Here is a 22416-nt window from a genome sequence, read left to right on the forward strand (position 1 = left end):
CGATTTGGGCAGACGACAACATTAAAACTGGTACAGTTGTTTATAGGCGGATTGGTCGAGTGGTTGACATTCCGGTCGTCCACGCAGGCGGCCGGGGTTCGATCCCCGAAGTTGTCATACGCATTGAATATTCAACGAAAGTGTTTTTTCTTCTCCTGCCCACACAACTCCAACAACAAAGTTGGAGTTTACAATGGTCTGGGATGGATGTTGCGGTATCTGTGCTGTAGCATTCAAGTGAGGTGGCACTATAGCTAATACCGATGGAAGCACGGTCCCACTACAAACAGAACACATTACATCTCCAGACCAAACGCAGGCATACACACAAAGGGAGATATTATCCATGTGGCATATAAAGGACTAGTAGTTAGTGCCTGATAAGGCAGCTCCTACCAATTCCTCAAAATTGTATTAATTAATGTATATGCTAATTGTATTAATTGTATATCTATGTACTGTAAAGCGCGGCTTAGTCTAGCTAGATAGAGCGCTGTATCAAATGATGTATAGTATTATAATTATTGAAAAGGCACAATGCACTGGGAAGTCTTAAACAGGAGATAAAACCAACGTCAAGCGTTTTAAGGATTACCTATCCGGGAAAAAAATCATGATGCATATCATGAGGGAAACATTCTCCGAGGAAATGATGATGGTCTCAAAGTTATAGCTCTACACCAGTTTTCATTCGTAGTCCTTTCACAAAAAGAGTAATAGATTCTATGAATCTGTTCTATGGTCAGTTAATATTACTACGTTATAAACACCTGTATAATGTTAGTGATAAGTAGCTTAGGTAGCTTCCTTGGTAATTGTGTGTGTCCAAGTAATGTCACGTCCTCAAATTCAAAACCGATATAATCACATGGAAATAAATGAGCATTATCACAAAACATCGATCTTCACATCACACAAAGTTAAGATCATATTTCAAAATGAGATCATGATGGTGAACGTGAAACTGGCCATGATCTTACTCAACAGGTATCTATTGAAATTCTATTTCGTCTGTCTGTAGTGGACGGTAATCCTGATATTCGGAACAAGCTTTCAAATATTGAAGCAACTGCGACATAACTCACCGTAGGCTTCGGAAGCACGGGTGTTACCATAAAGAAAGGGAAATTTCACATTAGCAAAATCGAAATCGAGCCAGGTTTTGGTGAATTAGGCAAACCGGATTACCAGAGAAAGACTACCAACCTGCGGACAGTACCTGGTGACTGCCCCATGTAGACCTCTAACACGCGACGAAGTGATCATAGCCTGCTCGGCGCCTTAACCACTCGGCCACTGCGGCCACTGATGCCCTTTTATAATATAATAATACTGAACACACAGCAATTATTCTTGATAAAATGTTAACATTATATCGATTATTGCCAAATTAGTATAATAAAGCCGATGTAATATGAATCTGATTTGGGACACAATGGCTTCCGTAGCTGGTCCCTATATATGTGTTTACCAAAGGTTTCTCACGTTATCAGCTAAGTGTGCTATCGTAAACGTGACGTCAACATGTTTGATTACGACTCGGTACACTGATACTATAAATAGATATTAACATCGTCAATCTGCACTATCATATTGATACAACTAAACAATATGAATTCCCTCCTCGCCGTTCTCCTCTTCATCAGCCTCTCATACGTCTACGGTAAGAATCGTTTTCCGGAAATTACCGAAAACTTAGAGACAGTAAGCTTCGCCGGATAATTTCCTTTTTGCCTTCATAGGAACCGTGATGTACCTTCCGGTTGAAGGTGTCCTGATAGGAACACTTCTGTCATTGTTATTTTTGTTTTGTCTATTTTACCTATTAGATGTCATCACATTTCCCTACTTATTTATTTCGAATGTTACTTTCGTTTTGACAGGAACCACTGTTGATAAAGAGGATTGTGGGTCTATGTGTATGATGTACTGTCGCTATGGTAACGTGATTGACGAAAGGGGATGTCCCTTATGTAAATGTAGTAAGTATGTTATCCCCCAGCAGGAACACTCTATTATCTCAATTTTGGCTTAACGTAGAATGACAGTTAAATAGTACGCTGATGAATACATTACTATCTATATGGATATATCAAGTAGGTCGCCCCGCTGTTGTGGCTATTCCAGAGGAACTCTTTTCAATGTGTGCTGTGGCTACCTTAAGTCAAATATACCTGCTGAGGCAGTGGGATACCTAAGACAATCTTGAGATATCGGATATTCAAGCTACCTTCGTTCATGTAATTTGTCAACTGCCACAACTCTTTGTTGTAAGTTTGTCAGTCAGCATCCAAAGTCTTTCACGGAAATTGTGATATTTTAAGCAAAGCTTTTGAATATCGAGTGATCTGCGACATATTCACAGGGATATTACTATCAAGAAAAGGAAAGTTCACGAAAGTTCTGAAAAATCGAAATCGTCACGCTTATCACATATCTAAGGCCAGAGGACTTCTTTAATATCTAAGGTCACTTGATAACTTTGATCACTGAGCTACCTTAGGTTAGCAAGAGGGACTTTTGCAATCTGCCAGAACTGTCTCAGAAAACCAGACTTCCTTGTATACGGTCACCGGTTAACTTCTGTTATCGAACTGTCTTAGGTCATCCAGCGACCTTATATCCTTGTGCAGCTTTAAGAAACCGGGGAGCCTTATTACAGAGAGGGAGAAGTGACATAAAGAGACCCCTAGCCAAATTATATTGATGAAAAATGTGACGTCATGTTTTCCGCAACAATCAATTATCGTGTATCGCATTGCCTGTCAACATCATGAAATATTAGAACTTTTTAAAAATATTTATTTTAATTTGATATAAATGGATACCATACACATGTAACAAACTATCATGAGACCGAAAAGAAATTGTCTTTTTTATTGTTTCAGACCCTGCCCCTCCCAATGACCAGTGTGAAAAGCCAATCTGTGACACTGTCTGTTTCCTTGGTTACGTTGATGGTGAAGACGGTTGTCCGACATGTGAATGTATCAATCCGCAGTAGAAAAAAGTTGTGCATGTGAAGGATGCGAAATAATCAAAAACAGTCAAATGCATATGCTGATATTTGCATTTGTATTAATTAATTATTAATTAACGATTTTTTTAAAATTAAATTCGTTTACTCAACGGTTTCAAAAGTTAAGTATTTACAGTCTTAACAGTATTTATATACAATAAAATACAACTCATAAATATTTGTTTAGATTTTCTGTTTTTCAGTGGTAACAATGTCAATTTCCCAGCCTTTCATTTACTATTATTTCGTATACGAGTTACTTCCCTTACATTGCCGTCAACACAAAATTTAACAGTTGCATCCCTCTAGGCACCAATTTGCATTAGCGACTTGAGAATTTGTTACAGCTATATTTGAACCTAAACTAAGATGATCCAAATATTGTGATAAGTTTTAGGGGTTTAGATCAACTTTCGGTAGAAACGCCACCCGATGATAAATACGTATATACCATCATTGGAACACCTGAGTTTAAGTCCAAATATAGATGTAACAAATTCTCAAGTCCCTGTGCACATTGCTAGACATAACTAGTCATATATATATAAATATAGCGATAAATAGTTTTAAATGTCCATGTGACGGTAAAAATATAAATAAAGCAAAACACGAAGACTAGTATATGTTACGTAATGTTTTGTGCTTTTTTAACAAATGCGCGCGTAACATGTCAGAAAGAAGTTGTGTATATACAGTATAAGTACCATTTTTATATCCTCACGCCCTCAATACATAAACACCGGGTTGTTGATCGTAAGAATTGATCAGATTGGGGACATGGAGTAAACAAGGTTAAGACAAACGCCACATAAACAGGTCTGTTGATCGTAAGAATTGATCAGATTGGGGACATGGAGTAAACAAGGTTAAGACAAACGCCACATAAACAGGTCTGTTGATCGTAAGAATTGATCAGATTGGGGACATGGAGTAAACAAGGTTAAGACAAACGCCACATAAACAGGTCTGTTGATCGTAAGAATTGATCAGATTGGGGACATGGAGTAAACAAGGTTAAGACAAACGCCACATAAACAGGTCTGTTGATCGTAAGAATTGATCAGATTGGGGACATGGAGTAAACAAGGTTAAGACAAACGCCACATAAACAGGTCTGTTGATCGTAAGAATTGATCAGATTGGGGACATGGAGTAAACAAGGTTAAGACAAACGCCACATAAACAGGTCTGTTGATCGTAAGAATTGATCAGATTGGGGACATGGAGTAAACAAGGTTAAGACAAACGCCACATAAACAGGTCTGTTGATCGTAAGAATTGATCAGATTGGGGACATGGAGTAAACAAGGTTAAGACAAACGCCACATAAACAGGTCTGTTGATCGTAAGAATTGATCAGATTGGGGACATGGAGTAAACAAGGTTAAGACAAACGCCACATAAACAGGTCTGTTGATCGTAAGAATTGATCAGATTGGGGACATGGAGTAAACAAGGTTAAGACAAACGCCACATAAACAGGTCTGTTGATCGTAAGAATTGATCAGATTGGGGACATGGAGTAAACAAGGTTAAGACAAACGCCACATAAACAGGTCTGTTGATCGTAAGAATTGATCAGATTGGGGACATGGAGTAAACAAGGTTAAGACAAACGCCACATAAACAGGTCTGTTGATCGTAAGAATTGATCAGATTGGGGACATGGAGTAAACAAGGTTAAGACAAACGCCACATAAACAGGTCTGTTGATCGTAAGAATTGATCAGATTGGGGACATGGAGTAAACAAGGTTAAGACAAACGCCACATAAACAGGTCTGTTGATCGTAAGAATTGATCAGATTGGGGACATGGAGTAAACAAGGTTAAGACAAACGCCACATAAACAGGTCTGTTGATCGTAAGAATTGATCAGATTGGGGACATGGAGTAAACAAGGTTAAGACAAACGCCACATAAACAGGTCTGTTGATCGTAAGAATTGATCAGATTGGGGACATGGAGTAAACAAGGTTAAGACAAACGCCACATAAACAGGTCTGTTGATCGTAAGAATTGATCAGATTGGGGACATGGAGTAAACAAGGTTAAGACAAACGCCACATAAACAGGTCTGTTGATCGTAAGAATTGATCAGATTGGGGACATGGAGTAAACAAGGTTAAGACAAACGCCACATAAACAGGTCTGTTGATCGTAAGAATTGATCAGATTGGGGACATGGAGTAAACAAGGTTAAGACAAACGCCACATAAACAGGTCTGTTGATCGTAAGAATTGATCAGATTGGGGACATGGAGTAAACAAGGTTAAGACAAACGCCACATAAACAGGTCTGTTGATCGTAAGAATTGATCAGATTGGGGACATGGAGTAAACAAGGTTAAGACAAACGCCACATAAACAGGTCTGTTGATCGTAAGAATTGATCAGATTGGGGACATGGAGTAAACAAGGTTAAGACAAACGCCACATAAACAGGTCTGTTGATCGTAAGAATTGATCAGATTGGGGACATGGAGTAAACAAGGTTAAGACAAACGCCACATAAACAGGTCTGTTGATCGTAAGAATTGATCAGATTGGGGACATGGAGTAAACAAGGTTAAGACAAACGCCACATAAACAGGTCTGTTGATCGTAAGAATTGATCAGATTGGGGACATGGAGTAAACAAGGTTAAGACAAACGCCACATAAACAGGTCTGTTGATCGTAAGAATTGATCAGATTGGGGACATGGAGTAAACAAGGTTAAGACAAACGCCACATAAACAGGTCTGTTGATCGTAAGAATTGATCAGATTGGGGACATGGAGTAAACAAGGTTAAGACAAACGCCACATAAACAGGTCTGTTGATCGTAAGAATTGATCAGATTGGGGACATGGAGTAAACAAGGTTAAGACAAACGCCACATAAACAGGTCTGTTGATCGTAAGAATTGATCAGATTGGGGACATGGAGTAAACAAGGTTAAGACAAACGCCACATAAACAGGTCTGTTGATCGTAAGAATTGATCAGATTGGGGACATGGAGTAAACAAGGTTAAGACAAACGCCACATAAACAGGTCTGTTGATCGTAAGAATTGATCAGATTGGGGACATGGAGTAAACAAGGTTAAGACAAACGCCACATAAACAGGTCTGTTGATCGTAAGAATTGATCAGATTGGGGACATGGAGTAAACAAGGTTAAGACAAACGCCACATAAACAGGTCTGTTGATCGTAAGAATTGATCAGATTGGGGACATGGAGTAAACAAGGTTAAGACAAACGCCACATAAACAGGTCTGTTGATCGTAAGAATTGATCAGATTGGGGACATGGAGTAAACAAGGTTAAGACAAACGCCACATAAACAGGTCTGTTGATCGTAAGAATTGATCAGATTGGGGACATGGAGTAATCAAGGTTAAGACAAACGCCACATAAACAGGTCTGTTGTTGTCACAAACAACATCCTAGGAGTTTATTTGGGTTACTATAAAGAGACGTGTTATGTTTCAATTTTACGTATCAGCTCATCTTTCATGATTTTTTTTTATTGATTTTTTATTTCATACAGTTTTTTTTATTCTTCCTCCAATTGTTTAATTTTATATCTTGATCGATCAAATTAATAGCACAAGTCAAAAACAGATGTAGCTTATACCTTCTTTTGTTCAACTTGTTCAGTTCGACAGTTTGTTGAAAGTACAATTCAAATTCTAAATCGTGTACATTTAATTGACGTCAAAACAAACGTCTTGATGACGTGTCCAAGACAGTTCTAGTTGATTAAACGCAGTCATTTCAATGTTTGATTGAATTGCGTGCTATATAGTCTCGTTCAATCTCGTTGTTGTCTGCGCAAGCTACGACGAACGCTTAACAGTGAATTACAAGTGATCAAGCGTCTGGTTGAACGAGACTACGTGCAATAATTATGTTACCATACACATGGATCAATATAGTTACAATTACTAGTCTTCATGTAATGCTATTTCACATAATGATATACAACATTTAATCAAAGGGAAACAATCGAAAAGGTTCACAAATGTTTACCATCAAATAAGTCTTACCGTTAAAATCGTTTAAAGACAAGAAACACGAAAACATCGTTTACGGAAAATGCCGACGGTTTCCGATTGTAGAAATCGGTAGATCTAGGCCATCAATTATTCATAAGGTAACACATTTTTATTTAATATACAGAAGTAAATTATCTTGGACGAGTATTACGAAATAAATCGAATCATAGTATTAACACTTTGGTTAATCCTCCAGGAATATATTAACCCGATGTTTTGTTTTTGTTTATGAAAAATGGGGTCACTTTAAAGGTAACCTAAATGAATCCAACGACAGACTAATTTTATAGTGGTAACATATTGGTCCAGTACGATACTTAAATAAATCAACAGAGAATGTTAAATAAAAAGAAGTGCTGATTGTAATGGTAGGCGGTACAGAAGTCTCCAAAACGATCCCGCAGTAGCAAATGGTGCTATAATAAATATATTCGGTCAAATATATAATTTTCTAACAATCAGAAGGCAAGGCAGCGGTCTTGGATACACAGTTGCGAAATATTATTTTATACGTAACCATGTCCAAAACTATTCAAGTTTAAGTTTCATTGATTGTAGTTTCCGAGAAAATGGCATACCACCTTTCGAATAATAAGATGTCGTAGCGGCAACAAAAAAAAGTGCCTTTCACATCTAGGCATGTGCAAGAAAAACAACAAAAAGAACAGCGGAAGAAGAAGAAGAATGCGACCCTGGGTCTTTATACAAAATGGTGAATAATTCTGGAAATATCAATGAGCGAAAAGGAGAGGAAATAGTTCCAGTTTTTTTCCACAGTCAATATTAAATATGATTTTATGTAATATTTGAAGAAAATCTAATTATATTATTGTTAAACTTAAGTAATGATCTAACAAGGCATTCACACAAAGCCATCAGAATCTGTAAAATCGAGTAAAACTTTATATACCAATATCTTTTACATGGTGGTTGGGTGGCGCAGTGGACAGCGCACTCACCTTCCGCCAAGTCGGCCGGGGTTCGATTCTCCGATCGGACGTGAAAAGGTATTGGGTCACCTGCCCGACAACGTGGGTTTTCTCCGGGTACGCCGGTTTCCTCCAACATTAACACCCCCGCGCTCGGTTACATCCGGATCAGTTCAGTGATCAAAGGAGATGTAAAAACTTGTTTCAAAATTGTTGCAAAATAAATAAAGTTCAGTATCTTTTGATGTCATGGTCTTCTGCTGGTGTCTTTTCAAATGTTCATCTCCAAACTTATTTTTTGTCCTCTTGTGTTGATATTGCTGCATTCTTTCCCACATTTTGCCTTCAATCGTTGTAATTTAACATAAAATGGTCTCCATTTGAAAGCGTTTCATTTGCAACAAATGAAAGAAGAAGAAAAACGAATAAAATGGATAAATAAAAGATGATAAAACGTATCGTACTAAAGTAACGCATTCGACCGAAGTGAACATTTTGCAAATATTTTCAACCACGAAAACATGGACCAACGTGGAGATAGCAAGATTGGACATTTACCGCGAAGTTAGCGTCCCACGAAAATGTACTATTCAACAGTATAACATTAATATACATGTACAAAGTTGTTTGAGAAGGAAATAATACTGTTTTGTTTCTTTACAGAATATTGTGGTATGGAGATTTAATTATGGACGTAAATCTCACATCTACAAAACACATTATATTGATTTGATTAGTAAGATTTGTTACCTATATACGTATATATCAAAAAGGGAGTAATAATTGATGTGGTGGTCAGTTGACCGCGGTCATGACCGACATCAGCCTCTAATGAAATTGTCTTCTTGCATAAAATGTGAAGGTTATTGGTCATTAGTTGTTGATAAAACTCTCGTGTCCGACGTGCCCAGGTTGTCCAGTCCCTAACTCCCATCAGATACGGCCAAGGAAGATCCTCGACACGCAGTAAGGTAAGTTAACGTAGCCACATCTGTATATCATTTATAACTACAGCTTTTCAAAGCATGATTACCTGAACCAGTCGTCAGCAGAAATATTGAAAATATTAATTTTGAGAAATATTTGACGGCTTACAAATATAATTGACTTTACTGTCTTCGGTTAGTCATTTGAAGCCCTGAACATACCATTTCAGATTTGAATTTCAATCATTTTGAAAACGTTTCTTAACGTTTTCTTCAGGTTGGATATGTACAGGTTTGCAATGCCCTTGCGATGTGACTCTGATCTTGTATTTTGCCTTCTTGTTCTGTGACTAATGTATCTCATCTGTTGGGCAATGTGCGTACGGCGCCTAACTTCCGGTGCAAAGGATGGTGAGATTTGACCAAGTATTGAAAAAAGTGTAGGTGAATCGAATCATTTCGGTACATATATAACAGCTTATTATACATACGCTTACAGCGTAGCCGAATCGACATCGATTTTGGGGACAACTCGTACGCATTTTACACATTTATGTACTTACGCTTCACTGGTCATTTGTCTGATGAAGGTGACAGCGTACATACCGTACTAGTCATCGAAACGTCACATATAGACACTTATTGGTTGTGCTAAATGAATATTTTCACAATCCAATTTGAAAATGTACTAGATTTAAGTTTTGCGACAATTGAACGTTAGGGTGACCAACCTTTGGTCCGTAGACACAGATGTATTACTTCTTGTTACCGTCAAGACACATTCTGGTGAGATTTTAATCACTGTTCTCTTTCGCAAATATTTAGATAGAAACAAAATGCTTATCTCCTGATATTCAAAACGATAACATAAATAAAATTCACAAAGCCTTTTCTAAATAAGGATCTTTGTACCAAAGCCAAAATGTAACTTTATGCATTAAACACCTTTTTTTCTCTGTTATAACGAAAGTTTATATTTGTTTCTATTCTAATATAATATATACTAAAGATTAAAATAAACTGTGCGTATATAGAAATAAAAGATACGATGTTATTATATTTTTTTCAACCTGAAAATTTACATAAATATCATTTGTTTACTCCTTAACAACCTTGACGGGTAAATGCATTTTGTGCATGTGCATTCTTTTACCCTTGTGCACGTGCCGAATTTCGCTTTCTTCAGTGCTAGTAAATACCTTTGACAGTCTTTACCGACTTTGTTACGGTTTTTACTGTAAACCTCTACATACAAAACAACTGTATTCCTGGTAAACGTTTTTGGTTAAGCTATGCCTTGGTGAATGTTTTTCCTAGACACTTTGTTACGCACCTGGGCCCGTATTCATGAAACCGTTATCATTGATTCTGTGCTCAAACCTTCTTTCTTGTAACTCCCTTAAATCTTGTCAATCGATCAAAAAGTCAAATGTAAACATTGAAAATAGTTTTCGGCTTTCAGTCTGTTCAATGTTTCGGGCCCAAATCATTGAAAACACATTTTTTATGAATTTATAACGGGAACAAGAAATTCGGCTTGAGCACAAATTCCATACTTGAGCATGAGAACGGTTTCATGAATACGGACCCAGAACTCTATGCATGCCTCATGGAGACGTTTTCAGCGGTCTGGTAACACTAGGGACCGCCCCAGGTCAGAACGTCCGCGCGTGACGTCATTACGTCAGGGCAATTACATCCAGTTGAAACACTAGCGGACTCAAACTACAGCTTTCAGAGAATCAGTCATAGAACTATGAGAAAATGTCCGCGTGAACGACACACTCGTCCACGACGTCCAGCTATCCGCCTCGTCCTGCAATGACGTCATCATTTTTGCACGTCTTCTCTGGTTAAGGAGCTTTACTACACGAGATTAGGCTCGTATCTTGTTCTCAGACAACTGATCTTTCGCCCATCAAGCACGTATGAGACGAGATGCAAGGTCGCCTACGTCAACTGACAAATCGGCTTATGACATTGGCTGATGAAGTTTCCCGTTGGTTGTGCGTTAGTTCGCATCTGGAACGGCATTCCCCGGAGATTTTTCAACAAACTTGTTGGATTCGTGTGACGTCGATGCAATACGTGCATTACTGCTAACAGTGGACATTCCCGGCAATGACGTAGAGAACTGGCTGAGGATATTGTACCTTCGCGTGAATTGGGTGTTCTTTGACAATTTTGAACGAATTGCTCAATACCTTTACCAGTATGTGTCCTCTCGGAGGGAGGGGGGCTCTCTGTCAACACACTTTAATAGTATGTACAAAAGATATTTGACAGATTATTTTTTTCTTTACTAATGATTCTGATACTATTTTTAGATATAATTTTTTACCTATGCACAGTTTCTTTGTTCCGTTATTTTATGTTAGGTCCATATGGTAAAACACCTAGCAACATAGGTTCATACATTTCTCTGTTTTCAGAGGTTCATTGTAGACAGGTTGGCATTAAGTCAAGTGGTCATAATAGACAGGTGTTCATTGTAGAAAGTTATTCATTGTAGACAGCTTTTAATTGGGGACAGGACGTCAGTTAGACGGTTGTTAATTGTGGACAGGTAGTCTTTTAGACAGGTGGTCATTTAGACGATTTTTCATTGTTGACAGGTGGTCATTTAGATGGGTGGTCATTGTAGACAGGTGTTCATTGTAGGCAGGTGTTCATTGTAGAAAGATGGTCATTTAGATAGGTGTTCATTGGTGTCGCCATTAAAACAAGTGACCATTTAGAACAGAATTTAAACCAGATTACTCAATCAGAATTCTGTGGGATTTCTTTTATTAAACGTCAGTGAATCGCGGATTAATTTCTTTTCACGTCCCTTAACAACAAAAATGTTTCGAACTTAACGTCATGAACTAGAAGACGGGTTTAAGCATGACGTCACGAACTGATCATTACAATATGGCAGCGTACACATGTCATTAAATATGTTTATTGTTGAAATATGTGTGATCGACATGAATGTAAAAATCTTATGAACACGTTTTTATTGATATTTTCATTTAAGATTATGTTTTTTTTTATTGCGTCATGAAACTATCATTATTCAATAACATCAGAGACGCATGCATTTTTATAAAATTACAGTGGTTTTATATGTTACAGAATGGAGTCTATTTTGCCGGTTGTTATCCTTGCCTTCATTGCGACCCTCGGACAAGCGCAGTTTTTGCCCACTCGTAAGTAAATGGAAAATACGAAACAAAAATTGCTATATATATCCATTCAACACCAAGGAATATAACTCTATTTTATATAAGCACATGTGTTCCCTTCGACACCACTGATTTATCTCCCTTTTCAGGATTTTTACCTCCCTTTCATTAACCAATAATAGGTGTGTGTCTAACACGAGACAATCACGTGTTATATTCAACACTGAAATGACTCTTTTCGTCATACGAGTTACCTCCCTTGTAGTGATTGCGAACAACCTATCTCTATGGCGTTGCAACTAACGGTAGAGGTCAACGAATATAAATCACACTGGCAGGGGCGGGTCCAGGTGAGGGCGTAATGGGCGTACCCCCCCCNAATAAAAATAAAAAATCGTCATCTGCTCATATTGTATTGAATATGGCAATTTATTATATTCATTAATTAAACACATACTCTGTTTTCTTTTTACGATTCCCCCATCCGATGGGTGATACGTAAATAGCTGTTAAGATCCATCTAATCATTTTAATATACCAAAGACAATAAATGGAGAGAATTCGGCATAAAAAAATGTCAAATCCTGACACTTTAACTATAAAATATACATGCTCCAAGTCAGGAACCGTTACATTAGTGCATTTCACAATTATTTTATGTTTTTTAGCCACAAAAAGGTCCAACAAATTTTTATCAAAAGATTTGATTCTACGCCCCCTCTTTCAAATATCCTAGAAACACCCCTGACTGGGTTATCTTCCCGTGTATGGATTACATCCTTGTATTTACGATGAACTATACACATCTTTCATAATGCAGTTAAAAAGTGGCGATTGTCAACTGTAGTTATAACTGAGTTGCCTCCCCTTGTCATACATGTTACCTCCTTGTACCGACGATGAACTATTAACATCTTTCACAATGCAGTTGAAAAGTGGCGATCATCAACTATAGTAATGAATAAGTTGGCTCCCCTTGTCATACGAGTTATCTCCCTTGTAGTGACGGTGAACAGTTGTACAGCCAGTAAACTCCAGCTGACGTTAGATAACGCTGCTGATGGCGGAATCATCTACATCCAGGGCCAGACGTCCGCCTGTAAACAGACAACTAATGCCGCCTCCACCGTGCATGAGTTCGACTTCGCCTCGTGCGGCATCGCGTGGGTACGTAAAACTTATTCTCAACTTAGTGAACTTTCAAACTCAACTTTTATTTAAAACTATAGACTGAGAATGAGTACCATGATCGACCAGCTTACGCGACATTCATTCTCGACCAGAAGGTTTAATTGAGAAATAAACATGCATTTCAAGTCAGGAAATTTGATATTATGGAGACGACGAAATGAATAAAAAAAAAAAAAAAAAAAATTATTGTTTTGATATTTTTTTTTATTAAAATTCATTTTATAAATGTGGTTAAGTGAAAAACATGGGACAATTTCTACATGAATAATTCTAAATGCAAATCTGTCAGAAAAGTGTTAAATATTGATCACATTCATTAAATGGTTCATTTTCTGCTTTAATTTGTTCAATTCTATGGACATTTTACAAACATCATCATTAACAGCATTCTGCAAAAAATGTTATGTATACTTTAAACATTTTTTCGTTAAACAAAATATACATATTATTATGCATCTGTTTGAATTGTTTTACTACTATATCTATATTGTTTTTACACGTGTTCGTTGTGATTCTAGCTCTTCAGGTCTAACATTTTTCAGCATAAACAGTATTTTATTCAATAATCACGCATGCTTACAACATGCAGTGAGATTGGAAAACAAGCTCCCGGCTAATATTAATTCTTTTATTTAGGACATAACAACGAGAATAGAGCATATATTTACGCCTCTGATTGTTTTAATATTCTTGTATCTTTCGGGCGAGTTCGTTTCAGATGATCGTACAGAAGAAGGCATATTATTATGTGTATGTTTCAAATGTTTTACTTCTATTTATAGATCGTTCTTTACATTTGTTTGTCGTGATACTAGCTGCAGGTCTAATATTACTTGTTGCATTATACGACACGAAATCTTGTAGGCGAGTTCGTATACGATGATCTAGCATTACTAAGTAGTAACAGTATTTTATTTAATAGCCACGCATGCTTATAACATATATGAAATTGCATGGGATTAAAAAACAAGCTTGGTGCTTATATCAATTCCTCTGCTTATTGCCTTACAGACACGAAGTAAATATTCTTGTATCTTGTATCTTGTATCTTGTAGGCGAGTTCGTATAAGATGATCTAACATTACTAAGTAGTAACAGTAAATGGTTAACAAGCCACGCATGGATATAACCTATATGCAGTGGGAATTGTGAACAAGCTTATCGTAAGAGCTTCTATTAATTCCTCTGTTTATTACTTCATACGACACGAAATAAATCTTCTGGTATCTTATAGGCGAGTTCGTCTAAGATATCCTTGCATTACTTAGTGTAAACAGTATTTTATTCAATAATAAGGCACGTTTGTAACATACATGCAGCGGGGTTGGAATGCAGGCTGTTAAGAGCTTATATCAATTCCTCTACTTGTTGCCTTATACGACACGAAACAAATATTGTTGTATCTTGCAGGCGAGTTCGTTTAAGATGATCGTACAGAAGAAGGCGCTGTACCAGACTGGTGACGACAAACAGATCCCCATCATGTGCATCATGGACCTCGCAGATCTCACTGTGGCCAACAACGTCAACGCCCTGTAAGCCAATCAGACTTAGCACACATACATTATCTTACGTAGTAGCCAATCAGACTTCGCACACATAAATTATCTCCCTGTAGTAGCCAATCAAATCACATATGCATACATTATGTAAATCACCCTCGTTCTCATAGCCTATCACAACAGACAATTACAACTTACACAAAGCATCATCATCAAACTAGGGTTAGGGTTAGGTTTGAAATCCATCATGCATAACCTGCAACGCTCCGATGTCCAATCATAACACAATGTTATGCATCAAGAAAATTGTCATCACCCTTATTATCAATGAAATTAGCTGCAATTGATAAATACAATGTTCATGTATGTTGATTTAGAAGCCACACTTTCACGAGTGATGTATAAATAATTAATCTTGATAGCAAATTATCCTGAAAACATAAAACCACTTTTAATAAAAAAATAAATAAAAAAAGTTTCATTTTTACCAAGCTATTGGTTTCTCTGACTATTTGAGTTCACATGTCATCGTTTTGTTTTATCTCTGACCTTTGACCCCAATATAAACCCGACTCACAATGACCTTTGCCCTCCAGGGACAAGGACGATGATGCCGGCCAAAATTTAACAGTGAAACCGACTGCGTCTATGAAGTTGTATCGATCGGGAATAGATATCGCTGGTAGCAGTGTCCAACTCACTGACTCACTAACCATGAGTATTGAACTTGACGCCGAGTTTCAGGGTAAGTAAACCGGAAGTGATCTCGACTTCCGGGGTTGGTAACCCGGATGTAATCTTGCACAGATGTTTCGAACAATTTAGTAGTATTGAGCTATGTTATCAACATTAAGGTTTCACAGTGTAGTTCCTATGATTAAATTACTTTATACTTCTGTTAATTCAAATTTAACACCATGGTATTACGCAATACATTTTGAAGCGTCCATCATGTGTTTTTTATTCTATTTTTTTTCGTCTCAATGAATACATGAAGAAACCAAGTTGAAACACTGTAAACCATTCAGTACAAGTTAACTAGAGAAGCACTATCCACTACAAATTATGTGTATATAAATACATTTTAACTTCATGTTTAAACTTGCCGTCGTAAAATAATGTACATCACATTTAAATGATTCCTGTGTATGATGACATGGTGCTACACAAAACACCTGCCCCTATATAAAAATAATAATAATACTAATATACAACATTTATATAGCGCCCTATATAATTTGTAAAATTACTTTAAAGCGCTTTTGGATAATAGTAATGGTTATAATTGTGAAACAAAAAACAAAGGCTTACAATCACTTTTATACATTTAAGCAAGCAATGTGCACATAATTGAAGAAATAAAAGGGTGGTATTTACATGACGTCTTTGCAAAGATTCTAAATTGCAGACGTGAAGAGGTGAGTTTTGATGTCCCTCTTGAACTAGGCCAGGGTATTTGACTTTCTAATAGCAAATGGTAAGCTATTCCACAACGTAGCCGAAACCCTCCCAAAGCATCTGTTTCCGTAGGTCACAGTTCGAGAATTTGGGACACACAACAAAGATTCTGACTCCGACGGCAGTGATCGTGACGGCTGATACAGGGTAACAAGCTCCTGTAGGTACTGAGGAGCTGTTCCATTCAGTGTCTTGTATCTGTACACCAGAATTTTGTACTGCGACCTGTATCGTACAGGTAACCATTGCAACGAATAAAGCACAGGTGTGATGTGCTCTTTCTTTCGAGTACGAGTAACTAGCCGTGCTGCAGTGTTCTGGACCCTCTGCAGACGACTAGTTAGTTTGTCAGATAGCAGGGCATAAATGATACATTGCTTATATCAAAATTACATTAAAATCTATACATTGTAGCTATATGTTCTAACTCGTCAAACAAAAGTATCGTAATGCCAGTGTATCGCATCCAAAATATCCTAATTCTTCATAATCTTTGTTTAGTTTGTTATGATGTTTCATCAAAATCAAAATTAAAAATGGAAATTTTCGCGGTGTCAAAATGCTCGAATTTTCGCGTTTATTTAATAAGCTCGAAAATATCCACACACAAATATTTTGTTTATAGACTATATAGATAGTAGATAGGAAGAATATTCAGAGCTGTTGCCAACGCGATCATTTCCGCACCGCGATCCATTTAGGGGGTCACAATTAGGGGGTCCAACGCAAACATTGCCACACCGCTATTATTTAAATAGGTCACAACGCGAACATTGCCACACCGCAATCAGTTTAATCGGTCACAACGCGAATATTGTCACACCGCGATCAGTTAAATCGGTCACAACGCGAACATTGTCACACCGCAATCAGTTTAATCGGTCATAACGCGAACATTGTCACACTGCAATCAGTGTAATCGGTCACAACGCGAACATTGTCACACCGCAATCAGTTTAATCGGTCACAACGCGAACATTGTCACACCGCAATCAGTGTAATCGGTCACAACGCGAACATTGTCACACCGCAATCAGTTTAATCGGTCACAACGCGAACATTGTCACACCGCAATCAGTGTAATCGGTCACAACGCGAACATTGTCACACCGCAATCAGTTTAATCGGTCACAACGCGAACATTGTCACACCGCAATCAGTGTAATCGGTCACAACGCGAACATTGTCACACCGCAATCAGTTTAATCGGTCACAACGCGAACATTGTCACACCGCAATCAGTGTAATCGGTCACAACGCGAACATTGTCACACCGCAATCAGTTTAATCGGTCACAACGCGAACATTGTCACACCGCAATCAGTGTAATCGGTCACAACGCGAACATTTCCACAATGCGATCCATTTAACGGGTCACAACGCGAACATTTCTACACTGCGATCAGTTTAATTGGTCACAACGCGAATATTTCCACAATGCGATCCATTTAACGGGTCATAACGCGAACATTTCCGCACGCGAAAATTCCCACTTTTGCAGTATATACTGTATATATATATAATGCATGTGTTATTATTTACAGCTGACTTCGACATCGTTGCTAAGGAGTGCACAGCTTCCACCATATCTATAGTAGAATCGTCGTAAGTAATTTAGCCCAATAAAGTACTTCGCCAGATTTGTCTAACTGATCAGAGAAGCCTCAAACTAAGTTTGTGAATTGCTTAAAATTCAGTGTGGTGATATACAGTTTACAAGCCGCAGTCAATTTGTTCAAAGTATCGTTTTTTTTAGATGGAGAGTCCTATTGATTAACGAAAAACTTGTTATCCATGATTGGATTGCAAGTTAGAGACAAATAATGCCGAATACCGTTTTAAATGTTTGAATTTCACTTTTTGGCCTAATGACTTCAGCGAGACAGTAAATCCATAACATAATGATATAGACGCACCTAGTACAAGATGAATAACGACTGTTATGGATGTGAGTTAAACAAGGTTATTGAACGAGTCTTCCTTTGGCCAATTTCATAGGGTGATGGATTGAGTTGGTCTTAAGACAAATTTGATAAACTGCTTCGCAGTTCATGTTGAGTTTTCTCTAGAATAACTCGATGATTCAATCCGTTTATTTCAATTAAAACGCGTGTGCAATAATCGGAACTTGTGAAATGTTTACATCGTTTACCACTGAACTTGAAGTTTGTGCAAGTCTATGTATTGACGTAACGTGAACTATATAGATCATATTGTATACAGATGTGATAAAAATACAAACAAAAATCCAATACAAATGTCGTATTTAATTGTATGTAATTTATTCCTGCAAAATATGAAAACATGTATTCATACGCACAGGCAATGTTAATCTGGTCAATTTCATGGGTAAACAGACAAAATTCGATAATTTAAACATGGACAAAATTGACTTTAATAAAATATTTTTAATAAAGAGGAGCATTTTTTTTCAAGTTTCTATGGAAACGAATATCATTTTTCTCGAAATTTCATTATTTCCAACCAGGTGCGCTGCAGATACTGAACTGTTTCCAGAATTCACCAAACCAACACAAGGTTACCTTGCTAACACATTTGGGGCCTTCCGAACGACCGACCTCAACGGAGGTTCAGTTGCCATGACATTCTCGTGCACGTTGATCGTTTGTGCAGGGTCATGCTCTGCGGTTCGTACTTTTTATCATTTAGTCGATGTTTAATACAGTTCTACATTAATATATAATTCGGAGTTCAGTTCTCTCCTCATTTCAGTTAACCATTTCACCACTGTAGACCATAATGGACTCATCCAGAGGAATTTATGGTAGAGTCTACTCCAGTTACCTAGGGGTGTTTTAGTTAACTATGGTGGATGATTTGTTTTCATTCGTTGTTTCGTCTTCTGCCTAGAAAAGACGAGATTTGATAGTTTGTTTGGATATCGTTCTTTAGTCTTGTTCTCGTGAAATGATGACAAATCACATGTGGTGGTGGTGGTGGTGGTGGTGGTGGTGGGTGGGGTTGAGGGGGTTTAGGGGGGCTAACCTCGACCCGAGCGGTAATGGGAAAACTGGAGTGCAACGCTAAAATGTAGGCATTTGCTTTTACATATACCATGAACATAATCGGTAAATCATTTTTGCCAATTCTACGAAAATTTGATTGACATCTCAGTTTTTCGTACATCGTTTTGCGTCTTCAAACTGATAATCGAGGCAATCAAGGAAGAACTTTTAAAGCCAAAAGTAACAGAAATGCACATTTGACCTGCAATTGAGCTGAATTTGACCGAGTTGAAATAATGAAGTTTTGCCAGTATAATTGACCCCACTTCTTAAATGAATAAATCGACACTTTGATCTAAAATCACCTCGGTAATACAGATAAGTAGCTGCTATTCTGAACCTCTCTATGTGTATCCTCCATCTAGGCTACCTGTTCTGGAGGTAATGGTTTTGGTCGTAAAAAGAGAGGGATCTCGAAGAGACAGGCTGATCCCACATCCGGAATTGATGACATCAGCGTTGGGGCTAGCGTTACCATAGCAGCAGAGGAGGTCATCCTGCAAAGTATGTATATGTTTTATTTATTGTATATACAGTTTTCAACTATACGAAATTCAGTGGTATTTTAACTCAAACGTAATCAGGTAAATGATCATTTGCAAAATCCATTAAGTCAAACCAAAGCACAGGAAGACAACCAAATGAATAAAATTCTTAGCATTTCCTCAATTCTTTTTAGCAATATTTTGTTCCATTCTTAAAAACACAATTCTTGCTTTTTCGTTTATATGTATGATATCCTAGGGGTTTTAGGTGGGTTTTTTCCATTTCACAAAGCGATAGTTTATTTATAAGGGAATTTGTAATGTGCCTTTCTGGGTCATATATTATGTCATATGTTTCAGGTCATTCCTTCGTTTTCTGCAATGCCTTACTGATAGAATAGTTTCTGTATAAGTTAGTCTATACAAAAAGGCTGTTCCATTTTGCGATAATCCTTTTTAGTCATATAGAATGATCCTATGTTTTCTTGTCTGATGTGCCTTTCTCTCTAAGACAAATATACTTTAAAGTGTATACATGTATATGAAAATAAACTTCTTTTGACTTCGTCTCACTATCAGAAAATTTCATTTTTATTCATTTAGTCCTTATTAGGATTATTGGTCATTGTTTTTGTACAAGACGGTTCTTTATATTTGAAAGTTTGTTGAAACTCTGTTTTAATCTTCATTTTTACTTTCTTTCTTTCTTTCTTTCTTTCTTTCTTCCTTTCTTATGTTAAATTCGCCCATTTTAACAACAGTGATATTTAGTTTGCCGTAACAATTTTATATGATCTTTTTTTCTTTATCCGACCCTTCTTTCCTCCTCCTCTTCCTCCTCAGCCCCTGACGTAGATGACGATGTTTGTATGAGCAAAGCTGGATTCATCGTCGGTCTCCTCGCTCTTCTCGGCGCTCTGATCATTGTAACGCTGGCTGTCGTCTTCATGGCAAGGAAACACCAGGAGAAAAGGGACGCCCTGAACAAACTCGGAGGCATGACATCCGTCTCAATGGGTTGACCTTTGAACCTTGACCCTTGACCCTGTTGACATCTTACTTATTGAGCCGTGACAGTTACGACCCTACGTGAACCGTATAGGTTTTCATCACAAAGTTCCATAAAAAAGAATGACAAAACATGATCTTTATATAATGTTCGATTTTTGTTTGATTGTATTTTGTAAATATTTGGGGATTACAATATTGTGTTTATATTATTAAGTATTGTGGTAAGGTAATGATTCATTTTAACTAAATTTTGAGATAAATCTTTGTTTGTGAGTTCGTACAAATCATATTAAAGCGCTAGGAAGTACAAGTATGTTTTTGTTCTGTTTTTACAACGTGAGCATTACCTATGTTGAAATATTTCCGAAAGCTGGATATTTCTACATTTCTCTTCAAGTAATAAAAAATCACTTATGTGTTTCTTTGGTATTTTAAAGAATTTTATAGATAAATTGATTTCGAAGCGCACAAAACATTCAGTTGAAATAGGTATTAAGACACGCTTAAACAGAAACACGAGCATGAGTCTAGAATACGTAAACACGGGACCTGCTTGATTTGAATAGCCTGCCCTTGTAACATTCATTTCAATCGAAAGAAGCGCTCATCGAGTCGGTTAGCCTTCCGGATACCTGGTTAGCGCTCATAGAGTCGGTTAGCCTTCCGAATACCTGGTTAGCGCTCATCGAGTCGGTTAGCCTTCCGGATACCTGGTTAGAGCTCATCGAGTCGGTTAGCCTTCCGGATACCTGGTTAGCGCTCATCGAGTCGGTTAGCCTTCCGGGGACCTGGTTAGCGCTCATCGAGTCGGTTAGCCTTCCGGATACCTGGTTAGCGCAAATCGAGTCGGTTAGCCTTCCGGATACCTGGTTAGAGCAAATCGAGCATGCCTTGTTTGGCCACTCGTGGATAAGACCAAACTTTTTTGTATAGTAAGACGATTTATGTTAAAACAAACTCGTAGGTCATCTCAAAGCGGTTCACAAATTATTATTATTATCCGTAGTTAATAATATAATTATCTTTTCACAACAACACAATGGCCACGTGGTTCGGTTTCCGGATTTCCTGATTATGAAGCAGAAGGCTTCAACACTCTGCAACTTGTCATCACATTTTTTTAAGTTAATTCTGGAACGCTAGTTAAAATAGTATCAAAACAAGAGGCCCATGAGCTTACCGGTCAATTAGGTGTATACAATTGTTATTTGTTGTCGTGATGCGACAAATAAATATTACCTATAATCCAATTCGGACGGTGGATTTAATGACAAAATGGTATATGGTAAACAGCTGGAACGTGCCCGAAAACATTGAAATTGAACATTGTAGTAAAATGTATCCCCCTTCCGAAGGCAGAATTGGGTCGATCTGAAGTATGGAAATTAACATTTTGTTGAAGCTCCTTAGGCCCATTCCAGCATATCTGGGTCTGGAGAAAACAGTTGCTGAAATTTTGGCAGTATTGGTCCGTTTGTGTGACCTAGAGTTATTGACATTTACAATATCGATACAGCATCGCATGAGATTGCCATCTATTCAGAAGAGTTGATGCTAGTATACTTGATCTCAAGTAGGATTTCTTTTTAAATTTTAGCTAATTTTGACCCATTTCTGCCCCATCCCGCAGACCGCGTATGGATGAGTCAGAGTTCTTAT

At 37.5% G+C, this 22416-nt stretch overlaps 2 protein-coding genes across 2 annotated transcripts; both read left to right on the top strand.

Annotated features, from left to right (window-relative positions):
- Positions 1-1539: 1539 nt before the first annotated feature.
- Positions 1540-3195, top strand: LOC110465943 (BPTI/Kunitz domain-containing protein 4-like). Its single transcript, XM_021522134.1, has 3 exons — positions 1540-1663; positions 1884-1982; positions 2889-3195. Exons 1-3 carry the CDS (start codon positions 1612-1614, stop codon positions 3002-3004), a joined length of 267 nt encoding a protein of 88 aa, XP_021377809.1. The 5' UTR covers positions 1540-1611; the 3' UTR covers positions 3005-3195.
- A 5680-nt stretch (positions 3196-8875) lies between these two features.
- LOC110465984 lies at positions 8876-21054 on the top strand. Its single transcript, XM_021522207.1, has 9 exons — positions 8876-8962; positions 12035-12108; positions 13088-13251; positions 14686-14810; positions 15374-15522; positions 17780-17840; positions 18724-18883; positions 19627-19765; positions 20590-21054. Exons 2-9 carry the CDS (start codon positions 12036-12038, stop codon positions 20766-20768), a joined length of 1050 nt encoding a protein of 349 aa, XP_021377882.1. The 5' UTR covers positions 8876-8962; position 12035; the 3' UTR covers positions 20769-21054.
- Positions 21055-22416: the final 1362 nt, after the last annotated feature.

The sequence above is a fragment of the Mizuhopecten yessoensis genome, unplaced genomic scaffold (genome assembly GCF_002113885.1).
Source record: "Mizuhopecten yessoensis strain PY_sf001 unplaced genomic scaffold, ASM211388v2 scaffold11109, whole genome shotgun sequence".
Lineage (NCBI taxonomy): Eukaryota > Metazoa > Mollusca > Bivalvia > Pectinida > Pectinidae > Mizuhopecten > Mizuhopecten yessoensis.